This window comes from Oxyura jamaicensis, chromosome 2, assembly GCF_011077185.1.
Source record: "Oxyura jamaicensis isolate SHBP4307 breed ruddy duck chromosome 2, BPBGC_Ojam_1.0, whole genome shotgun sequence".
NCBI classification, from domain to species: Eukaryota; Metazoa; Chordata; class Aves; order Anseriformes; family Anatidae; genus Oxyura; species Oxyura jamaicensis.
This window is the reverse complement of record NC_048894.1, coordinates 157,640,930-157,660,168: the sequence shown is the minus strand read 5'-3', so window position 1 is coordinate 157,660,168 and position 19,239 is coordinate 157,640,930. Positions and strand designations below refer to the sequence as shown.

At 42.4% G+C, this 19,239-nt stretch overlaps 1 protein-coding gene across 1 annotated transcript; it reads right to left on the bottom strand.

The window, feature by feature from the left end:
- Nucleotides 1-2,864: 2,864 nt before the first annotated feature.
- On the bottom strand, nucleotides 2,865-7,816 carry CCDC166 (coiled-coil domain containing 166). Its single transcript, XM_035319854.1, has 2 exons — nucleotides 6,466-7,816; nucleotides 2,865-4,125 (listed from the first exon to the last, which is right to left on the bottom strand). The coding sequence occupies exon 2, from the start codon at nucleotides 4,092-4,094 to the stop codon at nucleotides 3,168-3,170; it is 927 nt and encodes a 308-aa protein (XP_035175745.1). The 5' UTR covers nucleotides 4,095-4,125; nucleotides 6,466-7,816; the 3' UTR covers nucleotides 2,865-3,167.
- Nucleotides 7,817-19,239: the final 11,423 nt, after the last annotated feature.

Here is a 19,239-nt window from a genome sequence, read left to right as displayed (position 1 = left end):
CCGGACGGCGCAGGCGCAGAGCGTGACCCCGGCCGTACGGCAGGCGGTGGTTGCTGTGGCGGCGCGGCTGCCTCCTTCTTTCCTTCCCGCTGCCCCTCGGCGCTGTGGCCGCGAGGAGCTGCCGCGGGCTGGGCCGTGGCTGCGCCGCGGCTGCTGGCTGAGGGGACGGCTGGTGGAGCGCAGCGCGGCCGCCGGCGGAGGGCTCCTGTCAGGCAGCGGAAGGTTGCGGCCGTGGTGCTGCTCGTGGCTCCCGGGGGTGCGGCGGGAGAGTGTAAAACTTCTTCAGCGTATCCCACCCTGCACTTTCGTCATACAAACTTTTAATGAGCGTGCCAGTGTCAGCGGGAGCTATCCGACTTGCGACTTGCTCTCAGCACCTGCTGTCATTCCAATGCACAGTAACGTTTCTCTTTTTTTGTTTTGTTTTGTTTTGTTTTGTTTTGTTTTTTTAAAAAAATCTATCAGCTGTTAGTGTAAATGCCTACAATGCAAGTCGTTCCTTCCTACCAGTGTGCTCTGGCAGATATTGTTTCCCATAATATCCATGCTGACAAACTGATCTAAGTATGGATTAGCTAAGTGGATGGTTAGATGGAGTGAAAATTCAACTGCTGGAATCAGACAGTTGTCATCGGTGACACAAAGACCAGCTGGAGGTCAGTCACTATAGTGCATTACACCAGGGGTAAATACAGTGGCCAGTACTGTTTGGCTTCATCATTAATCATCTGGATAATGGGCTAGAGTGCAGTCTCAGCAAATTTGCAGATTATTTCAATATTTCAATGGGGAGGAGTGGTTATTACAGCAGATAGTTGTGCTACTATTCAGAGGGACCCTGACAGGCTGGGGAATCAGGCCAAGAGGAACCATATGAAGTTCTGCACCGAAAAATGCCAAGTTCTGCACTAGGGAAGGAGTAATTGTATCCACCAGTACAGGCTGGAAACAGATGGTCTAGAAAACTGAGTGGCAGGAAAGGACCTGGAGGTCCTGGTGGACACCAAGTTGACCATGAGCCAGTAATGTGGCCTTCCAGTAAAGAAGGCCAAGAACATCCATAGGACATGGAGGTGCTTGAGTGAGTCCAAAGAAGGGCAACAAAGCTGGTGAGGAGTCTGGAGAACAAGTCTTACGAGGAGCGGCTGAGGGAGCTGGGGTTGTTCAGCTTGGAGAAGAGGAGGCTCAGAGGCGACCTTCTCGTTCTCTAGAGGTACCTTAAAGGAGGCTGTAGCGAGGTGGGGGTTGGTCTGTTCTCCCACGTGCTCAGTTATAGGACGAGGGGGAATGGGCTAAAGTTGCACCAGGGGAGGTTTAGGTTGGATATTAGGAAGAATTTCTTTACTGAAAGGGTTGTTAGTCACTGGAATAGGCTGCCCAGGGAAGTGGTTGAGTCACCATCCCTGGAGGTCTTTAAAAGACGTTTAGATGTAGAGCTTAGGGATATGGTTTAGTGGGGACTGTTAGTGTTAGGTCAGAGGTTGGACTAGGTGATCTTGAAGGTCTTTTCCAACCTAGGTGATTATGTGATTCTGTGATCCTGGGCTGCACTGAGACTTGCCAGTTGTTTGAGGCAAGTCATTCTTCACTTTTACTCATCACTGGTGAGACCACATGTTGAGTACTGTGTCCAGTTCTGGCCTCCCCAGTGCAAGAAAGACATGAACACAAAGAAGTGTGCCCAGCAAGGAGCCACAGAGATAAAGCCTTATAACATCTGTGTTAACTGGAGAGTTTGATTGTTTAGCCTGTAGAAGGCTCCGGGGAATCTTACCAATGTGTTTAAATATCAGGTGGAGAGGGTGATGGGAGGCAGAGCCATACTATTCTGAAATTGAAATTTAAGAAATTCCACTTAAAAATAGGAAATATATCTATCTATCTATATATATTTACTGTGACTATGGTCAAGCAGTGGAACAGTTTGCACAAAGACGCTGTGGAGTCTCTGTCCTTGCAGATATTCAAAACCTGCTGAAGGTGTCCCTGCTCTGACACTCCTGTGAGATTGCTTGCATCCTCAACTATGTTTGGATTATTTATAAAATATCCCTTTGTGTCTACTCAAACTTAGAGTAAGGGTGAGCTCTAATATCGTTGTTGATGAGATAATCACAATCCAGAAGTGTTCAGCTTGAAATGTGAATGTGACAGCGGGCTACTAGAATTTTCCTTCTCCCGTGAAACACTAAAGCAAGGAAAGAATGAGAATAAAGCACAAATTTATACAGAATCACAGAATTGTAGTGGTTGGAAGGGACCTCAAAAGATCATCAGGTCCAACCCCCTGCCAAAGCAGGTTCCCTAGAGCAGGCTGCCCAGGTAGGCGTCCAGACGGGCCTTGAATATCTCCAGAGAAAGAGACTCCACAACCTCCCTGGGCAGCCTGTCCCAGTGCTCCGTCACCCTCACCATGAAGTTCTTTAGCATGTTGGTACGGAACTTCCTGTGCTCCATTTTGTGGCCATTGCCCCTTGTCCTGTCCCCACAAACCACTGAAAAGAGGTTGGCCAAATCCCTCTGTCTCCCACACTTCAGATATTTATAAATAATACTAATATATTTTATTGATAGCTATGACCAAAGGTCAAATACCTTAACTGCATGTATTGTTTAAAGTATTTGGTTACTTGCTTATTTATTTTCTCTTTTTTTGGAGACTAACAGAAGATAAAATGGATACAGTTTTTGCTGTTTTGAAGATTTGGAAAAAAATAAACAGTGCTGGAAGCAGGAGCTGGCCTACATCAATTTATTTTATGGTAACAACAGATGTAGCTTGCAGTGAAAGTTAACATAGAGTTTGTCTCACTATGTACAAGAGTGTAATTTGTCTGTGGAAAATGATTAATTGATGTCTGATCTCAAAGAGGAAATGTCATTGTTTATTTTGGGGAATTAAAGGAGTGCAGTTCCAGTTGTCTTGGTATAAATGTCATGGAAGTTAAAGGTGAGGTTGCTTTCAAGATCTCATCTAGATTGCATGCTGACCATGAGCTATGGAAATGAATCCTTTCATCAACCCACAGAACATGTCAGCTCTTCAGGTTACTTATGTATGTTACTTATGTACTCTGTTACTTAACTAGTTGTAGTAACAGTTGATGGTCCAGCTAGGTTTAGTGATACAGTGTCATGAGTGAAGAATAGAGAAATTTTTCTTTAGGCTAATGGCCACATCCGAAGGGGCTGTCAGGGCTGTAGGTTTTCCAGTTTGCATTGTGTGCCTCATGCTGATTTAACCTGTGACGCACACATGCCATATCCTGAGTGTATTGGTTCTCCCGAAGAAGCTGCTGCTGCTGCTCTCTCAGCTGAACTCTGATTTCTTTAAGGACTTTTGAGCATTGGATGAGTCTGAGCAACTCCTGGCGCAGTTGCCGATTCTCAGCTTTTACTTGTTTGATATGCTGAATTAGAGATTGTATTGCTGCTGCTTCTGCTCTCTTGGTGAGAACCTGGATCTTCTGATGAGAGTTCACCTCACAGTCAGTCTTGGCCTGCAAAAATCTGCTCTTGATTTTGTGCATTTGTTCTGAATGCTGGATCTTTGTGACCAACAATTCCTTCTCCAGCTCTTTAATCTTTTTCATCTGTTCTAACTGCAGATCTTTGAAAGGCTGCAAGTCTTCAACTTCCTTGTTCATAAGAGAATACTTTGTCTCCATATTCATCAGATAGGTTTTTACCTCCTTTTCTTTTTCTGTATACTGCGAGATTAGCTTCTCTTTCTGCTTCCAGACCTGAGACAAATCAATTTGGTTCTGGTCATTTAGTGTTATTATTAGATTCTGGCACTTCTGGCTGTGTTTTGTTATGTAGGAGAGGTAAATGTTACTCTCTTCCCGATTCCGTTGGGCTTCCTCTTCTAGGAATTTATTCTCCCGCAGGAAATACTCCACTTTTCCCATGTATGTGTTCATATGTTCAGTAAGAATTTTGTATTCCTTCTGCAGGTATGACTTCCTCTCTTTGACAAGTGTCTCCATATCACTTATTCCTTTGGATATATCTCCATTCTTGGTTCTTACTCCTTGCTTATTTTTCCCAGCACCAGTGGTGTCTTGTTTAATCTGCTTTGTCACGTATGCCATATTCCACAGTGGGGTATCAAATTCTGGCAAACTGTAATGGAAAGGGAAATTATGATTTTTTAGTGAGCATTTGTGTCACGTGTATGATTAACATTGTTTATTCTTCCCAATCATGCCATCTCATGTCCTTTTGTTTTCAGTTGTTCATTACAGCAGCCAAAATGTTTGACCTAAAATTTCTCTTATCTCACCTATGTCTTGAGTTGAAGAACACAGGCATGTAATGTGCATGTGCATTTTTACATTCATAGGTAACAGAGAAGTAGTTCTACTAATTGAAAAATACGTATGTAACTGCTAGGTCATCATGCTAGACTAGAAGCTGTCTGTATTAGGCTGTAGAAAACATTAAGGAGAGGAATACAGATTAAGCCTCATTCTGTCATAAGGAAGGAAAAAAAGCATCTGGAGTACTACTGAAGCACAACACCTGAATTTTCCAGAATCCTGGCACCCTATATGAAGGACAGGCCAACACTCTTGCCCCCATGAGGTGTGTCCTCAGTGACTATTAGAGCATGCATAGGCACCGTGGCTGATAGTTTCCTCTCCAGTTCCTCCAGGGTTTGCAGCCCTACCAGGGTAATCGAGACACACAGAAGTTTCAGCCAAACCTGCACTCTTACATGATAGAGACCAAATCACACTTTTGCTGCCGCACCTGCACAGTAAACTAGTGTTTCCTGATGTTCAGACAGAACCTTCTGTCTTCCAGTCTGTGCCTGTGGCTTCTGGTCCTGTCATTGTGCAATAATTAAAAGAGTGTGGCTCCTTCATCTTTGCACACTCCCTTCTGGGCAACCTGCTCTAGGTGGCCCTGCTTGAGCAGGAGGATTGAACCAGATGACCCCCCAGATGTGCCTTCCAACCTCAACCATTCTGTAATTCTGTGAAATTAGGAAGGTAACGTGTAAAGGAGTGCAAAAGACAGTGAGATAATTTTGACCAATCAGGCAGGTTGGGGCTGCAGGTGAGAGAAAGAGACAGTTCTGGAATGGGTACTATAAATGTGAGCATAGGACCTCCGTGCTTCTTATTCTTAGATATACACCCAGGTTTCCATGGAAAGAGAACAACATCCCAGCTCAGAGCCCAGTGTGAGGAAACGTGCAGTGCTAATAAAGCTAAGACTTACAAGTTGTTAATAAAATTGACCAGAGTAATACGCACTTTAGAACATAGGATATTTTTCCAGAAGAGACAAACATGAATAAAAGTGTTGAGGCACAATAGCAGTATAGAAGCTGAATGTATCTGAAATCTATGCTTTTTCCTTTAGTTTCAGAATAATGTTTTTGTTGATCTTGTCTGTGTGGCACAAGTTCATGCCAGTAAGTATAGCTGAGCACATGTTGAAGCTGAGAAATAAGTTAGAAGACATGTTTTGTGATGTTTGGGAGATAATCAAGTGAAGATTATGGGATATTGGTCAATGCCCTATATTGCTCTTAAAAATTCATCTTCTGTATGTATCCAATGATTAAAATAGAATACATCATAGGAAATAGATATCTAGAAATTAGGCATAATTTTTGTGATATCAGTGAGGAAGAGAACTGTTGAAATAACAGTAATTGGTAATATAGTTATTTGAATATATATTCAGACAGTTTGAGCACTATGCTACAATTCTAATTAAAGAATTTTCTATTTTTTAGGCAGTCATTTTATCAGAGGTCTCATTTTTTAACATACAACATTAAACATCAAAACTGCTGAGATACCTGCAATATAAGAAAGACAGTTAAGTCCACAACAGATACTGAAGGAAGGAAAAAGCATCGGTATTAATGGTCCTTGCAAATAGAAAATAAAAGAGTGAATTGTACTTTGCAAACAGAATTTCTAAAATACTTACTCAAAAGAGGAACAGTGCAATCAAGTATTTAGAACTGGAGAGAAGTCTGAGAAATCTAATGTTTTTAATTAACATTTTTAACTAAAACTTACTGTATCGTACTAGAACTGGTAGTCCCTTTTAAAGAAAATATGCATAATTTGAGTGGATAGGTGAACAAAATAGAAAAAATATATTAATCTATTGTCACAGTAACAGCAGAACAGTGTCCAAGCTAGGAATGTGGCAGCTGCATCAGAAGTAGGGTAGGTATAGGGAAACATAAGAATGTGTACAGAAATCAGTGCGGTTGTGTTTTGAGGAACAGAGTTTCCAAAGAGCTACAAGGGTGTCACAATGGAAAGTAGTAGAACTGAGTTCATGCTAATTATGTGGTTTTATGGGAAAGAAGATAGCAGAGCTGTATGAATATTAGGGAAATGACTAAATCTGCATGGAAAAAAAAACAGGCCTTGCTAAAGTTATTATTGTTCAAAAAGTGTTTAAAAACAAAACAACAACAACAATACTGACCTTTCCTGCTTTTGGGGTATTCAGAGAGTTTCCAGGTAGCTCCTTCTGGCTTGCTGATTCTGGCTTACTAGACAGCATTTGCAGATAGCTAAATTGTGATCTCTGAGCAATGGTGGTGTTAGTAAGCTGTGTGTGTCCATGGTGATGAAATACCGCGAAGTCACAAGAGAAGGTTCAGTAGCGAGATTCTCAGAGCCTTTTCAGTTCCTGGCTTGGTTGTGAAGCCTGACTGTGATGCTCTTTGTTACGTATTGGAGTTAATTTAGCAGACACATAAGGGCACTTCGGCTTATAAAAATGTGATTTTTAGTGGCCACTATATAAAGAGGGAAACAGTCTCAGCTACCTACTAGTATATGCTGAAGGAAAATGTCTTAAGCCATGTCTTAAGCCATGATCGTCCTTGAGAATTAGATGCCAGTATCTACTCAAGCATTTCTGGTCCATATACTTGGGTTTTCTTTCCAACAGGTTGGCAAGCACTTCTATATTTCACAAAGATAGGAATAGATGAATGTGGGGAAGGAGTATTTGTGACATTTCAAAAGTAGATTAAAGAAGGGATTTTTGCAAATGAAGTCCTTATTTATGGAGGGGTTCCTCATTTTTAAAAGGAAATTGATAGCTTGGGATGCATTTCCTGATTTTTGTAGGGAAAATAAGAGAATATGGTAATGCTAATTCTGGATTTGCCCAGAGAATTATGGTGTCTGCGGGCTGTTTGATCACTGCAAGAAGGATGCAAGTTAATATGCTTGAGAGTGGTCCAGCACCTGGCAGTATCACAGAATCAGAATCGTTGAGGTTGGAAGGGACCTCTGAAGGTCATCTGGTCCACCCCCACCTACTCAAGCAGGGCCACCTAGACCAGGTTGCCCAGGACCATGTCCAAAGAGCTTTTGAAGGTCTCCAAAGAAGGGAGCTCCACAACCTCTGTGGGAAACCTGTACCAGTGCTTGGTCATCCTTCACAATAACAAAATGCTTCCTGATTTTCAGATGGCTTCTCTTGTCTTCCAGTTTGTGCCTGTTGCCTCTTGTCCTGTCACTGGGCACCACTGAAAACAACCTGGCTCCATCTTCTTTTCACCCTCCCTTCAGTTGTTTCTGGACATTTTAAGATCCCCCCTGAGCCTCCTCTTCTCCAGGCTGAAAAGTCCCAGCTCTCTCAGAGGAGAGGTGCTTCAGGCTCTTGATCATCTTGGTGGATCTGTGTTGGATTATTTCAAGTACATACACATCTCTCTTGTACTGGGGAGCCAAGAACTGGACCCAGCACTCCAGGTGTGGCCTCACTAGTGCTGAGCAGAGGGGTAGGATCACCTCCCTCAACTTGCTGGCAATGCTTTGCATAATGCAGCTCTAAATACTGGTAGCTACCTCCGTGATAAGTGCATATTGCTGGTTCATGTTCAACTTACTGTCCACCAGACTCTCCAGGTCATGTTTTCCCAAGCTGCTCTTCAGACAGATGGCTCCCAGCATGTCCTGGTGCCTGGTGTTGTTCTTCCCCACATGCAGGACTCAGACCTCATGAGATCCTTGTCAGCCCACCTCTCCATCCTGTCAAGATCCCTCTGGATGGCTGTCCTGGTTTCAGCTGAGATAGAGTTAATTTTCTTCCTAGCAGCTAGTATGGTGCTGTGTTTTTGGTTTAGGATGAGAATAATGCTTATAACACACTGATGTTTCAGTTGCCGCAGAGCAGTGCTTACACTTAGTCAGGGACTTTTCAGCTTCTCATCCTGTCCTGCCAATGAGGAAGCTGGGGGTGCACAAGAAGCTGGGACAGCTGACCCAAACTGGCCAAAGGGGTATTCCATACTATGAGACGTCATGTGGAAGCTGGGGAGGGTGGGGGTAGGGGGTGCTGCCTGGGGCGTGGCTGGATGTCATTTAGTGGCTGGTGAGCAATTGCATTGTGTATCATTTGTTTTGTGTAATTTTTGATTGTTATTATTGTTTTCCCTTCCTTTTCTGTTTTCTATTAAACTGTCTTTATTTCAGCCCACAAGTTTTACTTTTTTCTGATTCTCTCCCCCATCCCAAAGGGCAGGGGGTAGTGAGCAAGCAGCTGTGTGTGTTATAATCACAAAGTATTAGATACCAAATAAAAAGCCAGCAACATCTTCAGCTGCCTCAGCTGTCCAGACTCTATCACCAAAGCATAAAAGGTACACTGGAGTAATTTTCCAGTGTTTGTCTGGCTGTGCACATCAGTAGCTATTTGAATCAGTGTATTCAAAAATGCATCTTGTAACAGGTATGTTCTTTTTATAGCTTTGAGAGCCCTTATGAACGTGAACCAGAAAAATAAAATTAGTTTTTTATGAGAACATTGCTGTACTTATTTTGTATGTAACTCCTCAGGTAGTAGTAGAGAAATACACCTTAGGTACTTTTTGTCCCATTTTTCTGTTTAAAAAAATTAAGCCTGGCTACAGATCACTAGCCAGGTCTCCCTTATTCAGTGCATTGACATACTTTAAGAATTATAGCAGCTTGATTAAAAAAAAAAAAAAAAAAAAAAAAAAAAAAAAAAGTGTCTCCCTCTTTTTTTTTTTTTTTTCCTTTCTTTTTTCTTCCTTTGTAGAAGTTGTGTTGGTTTATTCCTCTCATTGGGTTCATTGTGTTTTGAAATCCTGGCAGCTGTCTACATAATTTCTTAATGCAAACAGTGATGCAGCAGGCTAAAGAGACCTGTCATAGGGAAGTCTCAGCATAACTCTACCTGGTTTTCTTTGCTTAGAAACAAATTTTCTTAATAAAACTTGTGTCATAACCACTTAAGATACTGTTAATGTGTTTTTTGTGGCATTTAGGCAGTGGACAGATCTGAAACTGCCTACTGGACCTGTTGCTTTTATTTGACACTTTTTTTTTTAATCTTTCAGTAATTGAGAGCAGTGTTTTCATGTTCTCTAAGACTGGTGCAGAGAACTTCAGTGCATCGATTGTGTTGAATGGCTTGTGGAGAATAGTCAAACTTGTTAGTGTCACTGATAAGCACCAGCCTTGGGCAAACAGGGAGTTAAGCATCTTGCTTCCATTTATCTTTTATGCAAACTTTGTGGATGGAGGTCCACAAGCTTGGTGTGAGAGGCTGATGAAGTATGTTGTATTGCAGTTGCAGGACAATCCTATTTTGGCAGCAGAACAGAATCTTGAAGACCACAGTGCCTGGAGTGAAACCTTTTGCTTGATTATTTGTAAAATGAATATTAAAGTTAACATCCCATGATACAAAGTATGAAGCTTAATGATGTACATGCTAAACATATACAACTATAGTACTCAACTCTCCACCCAAGTCATGTAAACGTCACCCCAGGGAAGGAAGAGATAAGGTTAGGATATAAAGGAAAGGTGTTAGTGTTAGGAAAAAGGGTTAGTGTTAGCTTTAGTTTGATAAAGTGAGAGAACCGTTAGAAAAAAGTGGGGGGAAAAAGAAGAGATTGGAGAGCTAGAAGAGGCAGTTGAAGGGCTCTGCTCTTCCAATGACCATTTGAAATCTTAGATTTGCACTTTATCCCTTAAGTTTTAGGATTTACAGATTACTGTTAAACAAAACGGTCTAAATCCTTAGATAGCATACTGTGTAGGCCCTGAACAGTAGGCTTTCAAGCTTTCTTTGGGATTTGTAACCTTACCCTGTGCCATCCAGTGTTCAGCTTGTTGCTCTGATTTGGGGTCTTGTCTGACATGGTTTGAGCATGATACACTGGAACAGAGCGCTGAGGTGGCGGGCAAACTGACAACTCTAAAAATTAATTGCAGTGCTTTTGTCTAGGCATAGGGCAGAAGTGCAGATAGATAAGATTAGGGGTTTTCCTCTCAAATACTAGAACTGAATCATATCCCTGAAGGAAAAAGCTGGGGGAAGCTGACAGCTGCTTCACGATTCTTATAGAAGCAGGTGTTCTAGCATGCAGGAAACTGACAGAAACCTCATGAAGTTTGAAAAAGGGAAATCCCAAGGCCTGCATGTGGGGAGGGGCCATCCCCATGCACCAGTGTATGCTGGGAGCCACCCAGCTGGAAAGCAGATTTGCAGAAAAGGCCCTGGGAGGATCATGGTGGACAGCAAGTTGAACATGAGTCAGCAATGTGCACTTGCCACAAAAGTAGCTAACTGTATTCAGAGCTGCATTATGCAAAGCATTGCTAGCAAGTTGAGGGAGGTGATCCTTCCCCTCTGCTCAGCACTGGTGAGGCTACACCTGGAGTGCTGGGTCCAGTTCTGAGCTCTGCAGTACAAGAGAGACATGGACATATTGGAGAGAGTCTAACAAAAGCTGATGAAGGGAGTGCAGCATCTCTCCTATGAGGAAAGGCTGAGAGAGCTGGCACTGTTCTTCCTAGATAAAAGAAGTCTCAGGGGGATCTAATCAATATCCATAAACAAATGAAGAGAAGACTGCAAAGAGGACAGAGCCAGGCTGTCCTGAGTGGTGCCCAGTAACAGGTCAAGAGGCCACAAACACATACTGGAACACAGGAAGTTCTGTCTGAACGTCAGGAAAGGCTTCTTTACTGTGTGGGTGATCAAGCACTGACACAGGTTGCCCTGAGAGGTTATGGAATCTCTCTCCTTGAAGATCTTCAAAAGCTGCCTAGGATATGGTCCTGGGCAACCTGCTCTAGGTGGCCAAGCTTGAGCAGAGAGGTTTGTACCAGATAATCTCCTCATGTCCCTTCCGACCTCAGCTGTTCTGCAGTTCTGTGAAACTAGGATAAATTTTGTTTAAAAATGTTACTTTTGTCTTCTGGAGGCAGCACTGAGGACTAGGTAACCCATTTCTGCTCTGGATATTGTTTACTGTATCTGACTTAGCTTTACTTTGGTTGCTTCACTTTTTTTAATCCTATTTTCATTTGTGAAAAGGAAAAGATAACACAATATTTTGATTAACTGTCATGGCTGAAGTTGAAAAAAATGGGAAAAGGTAAACTGGCTGAATAAATGGCTTTAAAACTGAAAGCTGTCTCTATCTACAAACAAGTGAAGCCCTGTTTCTCCTAATGGGCAAGGACCACTGTTAAACAGTCATCCAGGATAGCAGATCACCAATGCTCCAGAGCTTGCTTGCAGCTGTATGAGATGTCCCCGGTATGTCTAAGGGCTGAGGCATGCATTGATGGTGCTGGGAGGGAGGTGGTTTTGGGGGGGGGAGGGTGTGTGCTTGCAGCAGCTTCCCATCAGCCACAGTGATCCCTACGACACACCTTGTAGCCCTTTTGGCATGCACAGACACCCTTCATTTGTATTTTGTCATGCCCCAGACCCTTCTCTTTGACCTCTGAAACCCTCAGTTCACATTTTGGGTTGTACCCGAAGCTTTTGTCTGCTTTTCTGCATGTGGTTGTTTCTCTTGCAGTGTGCCATAGGTCTCACTCAACAATTGCATAATCCTACCGCCCACAATCATCAGGGAAAATCAAAAGAATCAATCAGAGCTTGAGAAATATTATATCTAAAATGTGTGTAGAAAACAATATGAAATGGCTGAATACCTTACCAATTGCTTTGATGCATATAATGCAGAGGCCAAACCAAATAGGATTAACACTAGCTGAGCTATTATTTAGCAGACTCTGAACTCTTATGTAGTAGCAAAGACTCTCTTGTTGGAAGGGGATGGAAAGTTAACTCAATATGTATTGGAAATCCAGAAGTACATAAAATCCTTCCAGTGCCAAACTCAGCTTCTTTACTGTGAGGGTGACAGAGCACTGGAACAGATAGGTTGCCCAGACAGGTTGTGAAGATATTATCTTCTCTGGAGATATTCAAACCCCACCTGGATGCCATCCTACGCAAGGTGCTCTAGGTGATCCTGCTTGGCAGGGGGGTTCGACTATATGATCTCCAGAGGTTCCTTCCAACCTTGGCCATTCTGTGATTCTGCGATACAGCAACCAATGCCTTTAGAAGTCTCCCTAAAAAACAGGAGATTATGTATGGATAAAAGTACATTAACAAAATAAAAAATAAAATATCAGTGAAGCCCAGGGTAGGAAAGGTTTTTTGGTATTGTTAGCTTCCCTTTCTGCAGTACGTGTAAAGGAGAAAAACATTTGGATACGTCATTCTCATTTAAAGTTTGCCAGGACTGAAGAAGTCAAGGATCCACCAAAAAATATATTGAAAAATCAGAACAAATTAGTTGTTCAGGGTAAGTAAAATAGACTTGACATTAATTGTAATATTGTTAAGACTGTAGTTACTATTAGTGGTGTTATTGTTAATTCTTAATCAATGTTGAGAATTAAGGCAAAGGGAAAGGTGAATGCTACTGGTTTAAGCAAGCACACGAAAAAAAAAAATATAACTACAGTTTGGTGTAAGATGAGGTAGATTATAAGAACAAAAGCATAATAATGATTGGGTTAGGAAAAAAAATCAAACAAAACAACAACAAACTATTACTCTATAATCAGGTGCTGACAAAGTAGTGTATAAAATGCTGTTTGAAAATGGGAAAATCAATTTAAAATTGATAATCTGGAAAGAAGCAAATTTCACAAAGCACCACTGGTATGCTATCTTTAAGAAATATTTGCCTGAGGTCATTTTAATGGCCTCATTTAATAATAATATTTTGTTTAATAATGTAATAATAAATTATGTTGTAATTCTGTTATTTTTTGTAATTCTATTGATTTTAATCATCTTGGTGTTTCTGTGCACTGTTTGCTTGCGCTTTAAAATGTAGGTAGAATTTTTGATTAAGTACTTATGCTGTGATATGGAAGAAGATATAGGCCTAGATGGCCCCAAGAAAAGCAGGGGACTGCGAGGAAAGGGTTAACCACTTTGCCCTGCTCTGCAAGAAAAGAGTTAGCCATTCTCCTAGCAGTTAGGCTCTGATTGCTGTTCCTGGCCAGAGCTGCAAACAGAGGCATGAGCATTTTCTGTGAGATGCGCTAGGAGCAACAAACCATTAGGTGACAAACACCAAAAGCCCAGTTTTGAATAAACTTAAATTCTGGGAAGACAAAGGTCTCAGGGAGACACAGAAGACTGGGGCCTCTGCATCTATCCCACACTGTAAGATCTGCTTTGCATGGAAATGAGGGAATATATTTGCGGAGTCAAGGACTAGTGTGATATGATCGGATATGTTTGTGTAGCATTTTGTTGGAAAATTGTAACTGGTGTGTGTGTGTCATTTCTCCCTCTCATTTCTCTAATGGAGGAGAGTTTTCACGATCACGGCTAACATTTAGTAAAACACTGCAAATCTGTACTTGGATCCTGTTTCCTCCTAGGTCACGGAATGTTCTGAGTCACTTTTGTGATGCTGAGCAACTGAGGGCTCTTCTTTTAGCTTTCAGCAAGCTGTTCTTAGGAGCTGGGCACACTTCTCCTACCCTGGTAGCTCCATCTGTCCCTGATAGGGATAATGGCAATGGCTCTGCGTTGCACATGAGCATTGGCTAAGGGGGCAGGTGGGATGAGCTGCAGCTAAGGGGAGAGGGTTGATGCAGCTGTTGTGCTCATGGTGATCATAAACTGGATGGGCCAGTACAGCCACGGTGTTGTCCAATAAAAAGTTCAGATTCATTACTTAGTGTGCAATAAGCCAATCCACACGAAGTCAAGATACTGTTTTATTTCAGAATTGTAAAAGTCTCAGTACCAGGTGGTTTCCCACTAAGCAGGCATACCCAAAGATTTTCCACACCACACTTTATACAATCTCTTATCACTACATTTACATGTTCGTACAATCCTCTAACTTCGAATTGGTTGCATAATTAACATTCTGCTGACATGACAAAGTCATTCTGCACATTCTCAGAGGGGAAGGGTCTCTTGTTGGGCCGGCATCTCTTAGCCTAGAGGCATAATTTTTAGTAATATAATGAGGACGGTTCACAGATAGTTCATATCATAATACTTCTATCATTGCCATTCAGCCAAGTATTTCTAACAGGTTGATTAGTAACAAGCTCAAGGGGGCATATGCATCAAATTTTCCTTACAAAATGGTCGTCTTGATTAAAATTATTCCACTAGGTATCTTCAAGGCCTGGATCATCTTTGCCTTTGCCTAGAAATACATATTTTAACAATATAAAATTAACTAGTTCCTGGCATTATAATCACCTGCTTTGAGACTTACCTAATTTATCTATATTAGATTAATCTCACCTATCTATCAACCTAGTACAGCATCTACAGGTGCACTGTATTATTACATACATAGGAACAAAGAACATTACTATCGTAATTGTTAGGACTAAAATTTTCCTCATCCATAATTTCAAATCTGGAAACCAAGAAATCAACCACTATCAGGCTTTAGAAAACCCTTATGAAGCCATCAATTCAAAAGGGGTGTTACAGCTTCAGGGATTCAAAAACATTTCTTGGTTTCCTCACTCCCTGGCTTCTTGACTACACTCAAACAACAAAAGACTGTTAATGTTTTTAACCCCCTAATTTAATTTTCTGACTTAAAGAAATTTACACCTTTACATGTGTGGTGGTTTTACCGTGCTAGGCAGTTGAACACCACAACCGCTCTCTCACTCCCCCTCCTCAGATGAGGAGGGGAAGAAGTAAAGGAAAGAACAACTCATGGGTTGAGATAAGGATGATTTAATTAAAGAAGGAAATATATATATATATATAATTAAGGAAATATTATTATTAATTAAACAATTCAACTAAAGGGAAAAAAAGGGAAAGGGGAAGAGGGAGGGGGAAAGGGAATAACTAAACAAAACAAGTAAAGGCTATGTGGAAGTGCAGAGGAAAGAAATTACTCTCTACTTCCCACAAATGAGCGATGCTTGACCACGTCCTTGAAGCAGGGCCTCAACGCACGTAGCCGGTGTTCGGGAGGAAGACAGACATTTTCGCAACGAGAGCCCACCCCTCCCCTCTTCTTCCTTTTTCCACCTTTTATTGCTGAGTGTGACATCATATGGTATGGAATATCCCTTTGGTTGGTTTAGGTCAGCTGCCCTGCTGATGTTTCTTTCTCACTTTTTGCCCACCCCCTAGGAGGGTCAGAGAGAGTCCTGATGCTGTGCCAGCACTTCTCAGCAGCAGACACAACACCGGTGTGATATACCACTGCTGTTCTAGCTACAAGTGCAGAGCGCAGCACTGTATGGGCTCCTGCAGGGAAAGTTAACATCCCAGCCAGACCCAGTACAACATGGAAAGTCTATCTTTGTTGCTGTGATGTACCTTATCCATAAAGATACACTTCAATTTATATAATCTCAGATTATAAATTTATGGTTCATTAACTTAGTGATTTTCAACTTTCAGCTTGATTTCCTCTTAGAGAGTCTGAACTGCCCCTTTGATGCACTTTACAATGTATCACTGCTACTTCCTTGGGCCGGTGGACTGCCTCAAGTATTTTCAAAATCTCATTCCCATTTTTAAGTGGTGCCTTGCAACAACAGTCCCTTCTCTCTGCAAAAAGCACCATATACTCCAAAAGTAAACTTTCAGTCTGTATAAGTATCAACTTGCTTTTCCTTTGCCAACCCCGAGGCTCTTGTGAGTGCTACTAATTTAGCATTCTGTGAAGAAGTATTAGATGGCAATATTCCTACCTCTTTTTATTTGGTTATTGTCGCCACTGCATAACATGCTTTTCTCTCTCCATGTACCATGTACCTGCTTCCATCCGTGCAGATTCTTCACCCAGATTCTTAAGGGCTGTGAGTGTGTCTCTCAAATGCAGTGGCGTGGCATACACCTGTTCAATAACTTGCAAGCAATCATGGTTAATATCCTCCTCTTGGTCTAATGGCAATAATAAAGCAGGATTCAAAGTACTATGTACTTTTAATTGAATATCATCTTGCTCTAGCAGCAGACTGGTATTACCTAAAATTGCAGTTACTGCACGCGGCACATGTACTGTTATTTTCTGTCCCATTGCTAATTTTCATACTTCTTATATCAATTACCTGCTCCAATCCTTTTCTTGTATCTAACTTCATTGAGTATCATTTTTCCTTACCAGTTTTGCTTTTGCCTTGAGCTCTAACTTTACTGGTTCTGCTGATCTTGCTCTCCCAGATTTCTCAGCTGCCCATACAAATGGTACCACTGCATCCTTAATTTCAGTCAGTACTTGGATCCTGTTCCTCTCCTGAAGCGTCTTCAAATTTTTCTATAACATACTTGCACTTGCCAAGCATTATTTTCAGGAATATGTACTTGTATTTTTCCTTTCTTGAAAGTTATTTGGGCTCCCAGCTTACGTCATAAGTCTCATCCCAACAGAGGCAGTGGACATTCTGTTAAGTATAAAAATTAGTGAGTAAAAACTCGCTTCCCAATTTCACACTTAAGTGGTTACAAAAAGGTCCTCTCACTTTCCAATGGCACCAACCACTGGCATAGAAGATTTACTCAATGGTGTTTTACAGCTGTTTACTACTAAGTGGCTCCTGTATCTACTAAAAAAATAGTTTCATTCCCCAGCTTTACTGGAACCAGGGGCTCTGCTGGAGTACTGGATAATTCTGTGCCCGATCCCTTTCAGTCTGATTATTCCATGTCAATCATTAACAAGTCCACTTCAGGAATACTTGTTAATTTTGGCTCTCTGGTTTCACTTTTGGGTTTTCATCTACCAGTGTGCATCCTCCCAACAATATGCACGCTGATTTAACCCTAATAGGTCAGTTGGACAAGGGGTAGATATTGTATCTGTCCCTTGTCCTCTTCCTCAATTTCCCATTATACTGCCTTTTTCCCCTTTTTTAAAATCCCCTACTATGTGACAATCTGTGGGCTTGATCCACAACTGTTGCAAGCAGACTTGCTTGCATTTTTGCATTCTTCTGTTTCTCTTTGTCTTTTCTCCCTTTCTAGTTAATATCAATTATTATATACTTTATATGCTATCTGAATGAGTAGGCAAATAGACATTACTGAAAATGCATGCACTTTCTGCAACTTCTTCCAGATACCAAAGGCTGACTGTCCTATGAACAGGATGTTAAATGTTACTTTATTTGTTTCATCATCAGGTTTTAAATGTCTGTTTTCTGGCTATTTCATATAGTCTTTCATAGAATACTGAAAGGTTCTCATTTGCTCCCTGAGTTACCTGATACAACTTAGACACATTCTTAGTTTTTGGTAGCCCATGCTTAACTCTGTACAAAATTAACTGCTGATAATGTTTAACAAGCATTTTACCTCTGCCAGTATTCGGATCCCAGGTAGGTTCCAGCTCTGCCATGAACCTCTCTGGTCCTTCCCCTGCATTAATCCTCCAATTTTTCTCATTAGCCTTCTCTAACACCAACCATCTCTCTTCTGACGTTCAACAAAACCTGCGTATCTTTCCAGTCTTTCCTTACCATCAAGTGGTGCAGGGTTGCCTGGATGCTGGGACTGGCCGGATCCTGGTCGGGATGCTGGTGATGCAGGGACACAGTAGCACCGCAAGGCACTCTCGGTCAGGTCGTGGGACGTGTCGGGCGGGGGTGTCACGAAGCGTGTGCAAGGGGAACTACAGCAGGTCGGGACCGTGCCAGAGGAGTGGGGTGGGACCGGACAGGGAGGGGGTAAGCGCGTATATCGGCTGTAGCAGCGACAGAACTGAACAGGGGCTGGTCGCGAGGCTTGCCCCGTTCGTCCCCAGAGCGGAGCTCTGCCTTCGGCGTGGTCTGCCGTCACCCGCACACCCATCGGCACGGCCAGCCGGGAACCGAAGTCCTCCTGCACCGGACTTCTGGGCAGCCGTGCTTATCTGCGGGGCATGCCGGGAGGAGTAGTCTTCCGGTACCGGACTTCCCGGTGGCTGTGCTGCAGCGCGATGCATACTGGGAGCTGTAGTTCGACACAAAGCTGCCGGGTGGACACGCTGGTTTGTGCAGTATACCGGCAGCCGTAGTTTTCAAGTACTGGACTCCCAGGTGTCCGTACTGGTATGTAGGGCACGGACGGAACCGTAGTTTTCTGGCACCGCAACTCCTGAGAGCAGTGCAGATTTATGAGGTATGATGGTTAAGGTCCATTTTAGGGTTTGGGTTGCTGTTTGGGTTTGGGTTCGGGTTTCTGGCTTAGAGGTGAATTCCCCAGTGAGATGATCTTTTTTAAATGATGCTATTTTTTGGTTAATGTCCATCAAAATAATTTCCTTAATATCTAATCTCCTTTAAAGCTATCCTTACTGTAGCAGTGCTAGCTATTCTGGTGGCTATATTGCGAGGTAGGAGAAAAAGCACAAACCTTCTTCCCATTGCAAAAATCATGATTACAGCTTGGGCAGAACTAGAGACAATACGGACAAAGGAGTCATTTGGCTCAGAGGACTCAAAAATAAATAAATACATAAAGGATATGGTGTAAATGTACCAGGAAGCAATGTAAGAACTCCCAGTGCAAGGAGGGAGTGTTTACATTTCACTTCATGTTATCAGAATAATTTTGTCACCCACAGTCCTATTAGGGATGTCTAAGGCATAAATCCTGACATCCTGCTGATCATCCAGAGAGGGACAGACATAATGTACACAGGTCCCAACCCCTAAAGACAGGTCCCAACCCCTAGACACAGGCCCAACACCCTAGATGCAGTCCCCAGACACTAAACACAGACCCCATTTTGGGGCCTTTCTGTAGAATTCAGGGCCTGTGTCTAGACTTTGGGGCTTGCCTGTAGCATATGGGGCCTGTGTCTAGGCTTTGGGACCTACATATAGGCTTTTGGGCCTTTGTCTAGGTCTTGGGTCCTGTCTGTAGGGTTTGGGGGCTGTCGTCTGTAGGGTTTGGGGGCTGTCG

Bases quoted from the DNA above. Each gene is read 5' to 3' on its own strand.
- CCDC166 (XM_035319854.1), bottom strand. From the start codon at position 4,094: ATGGCATACGTGACAAAGCAGATTAAACAAGACACCACTGGTGCTGGG.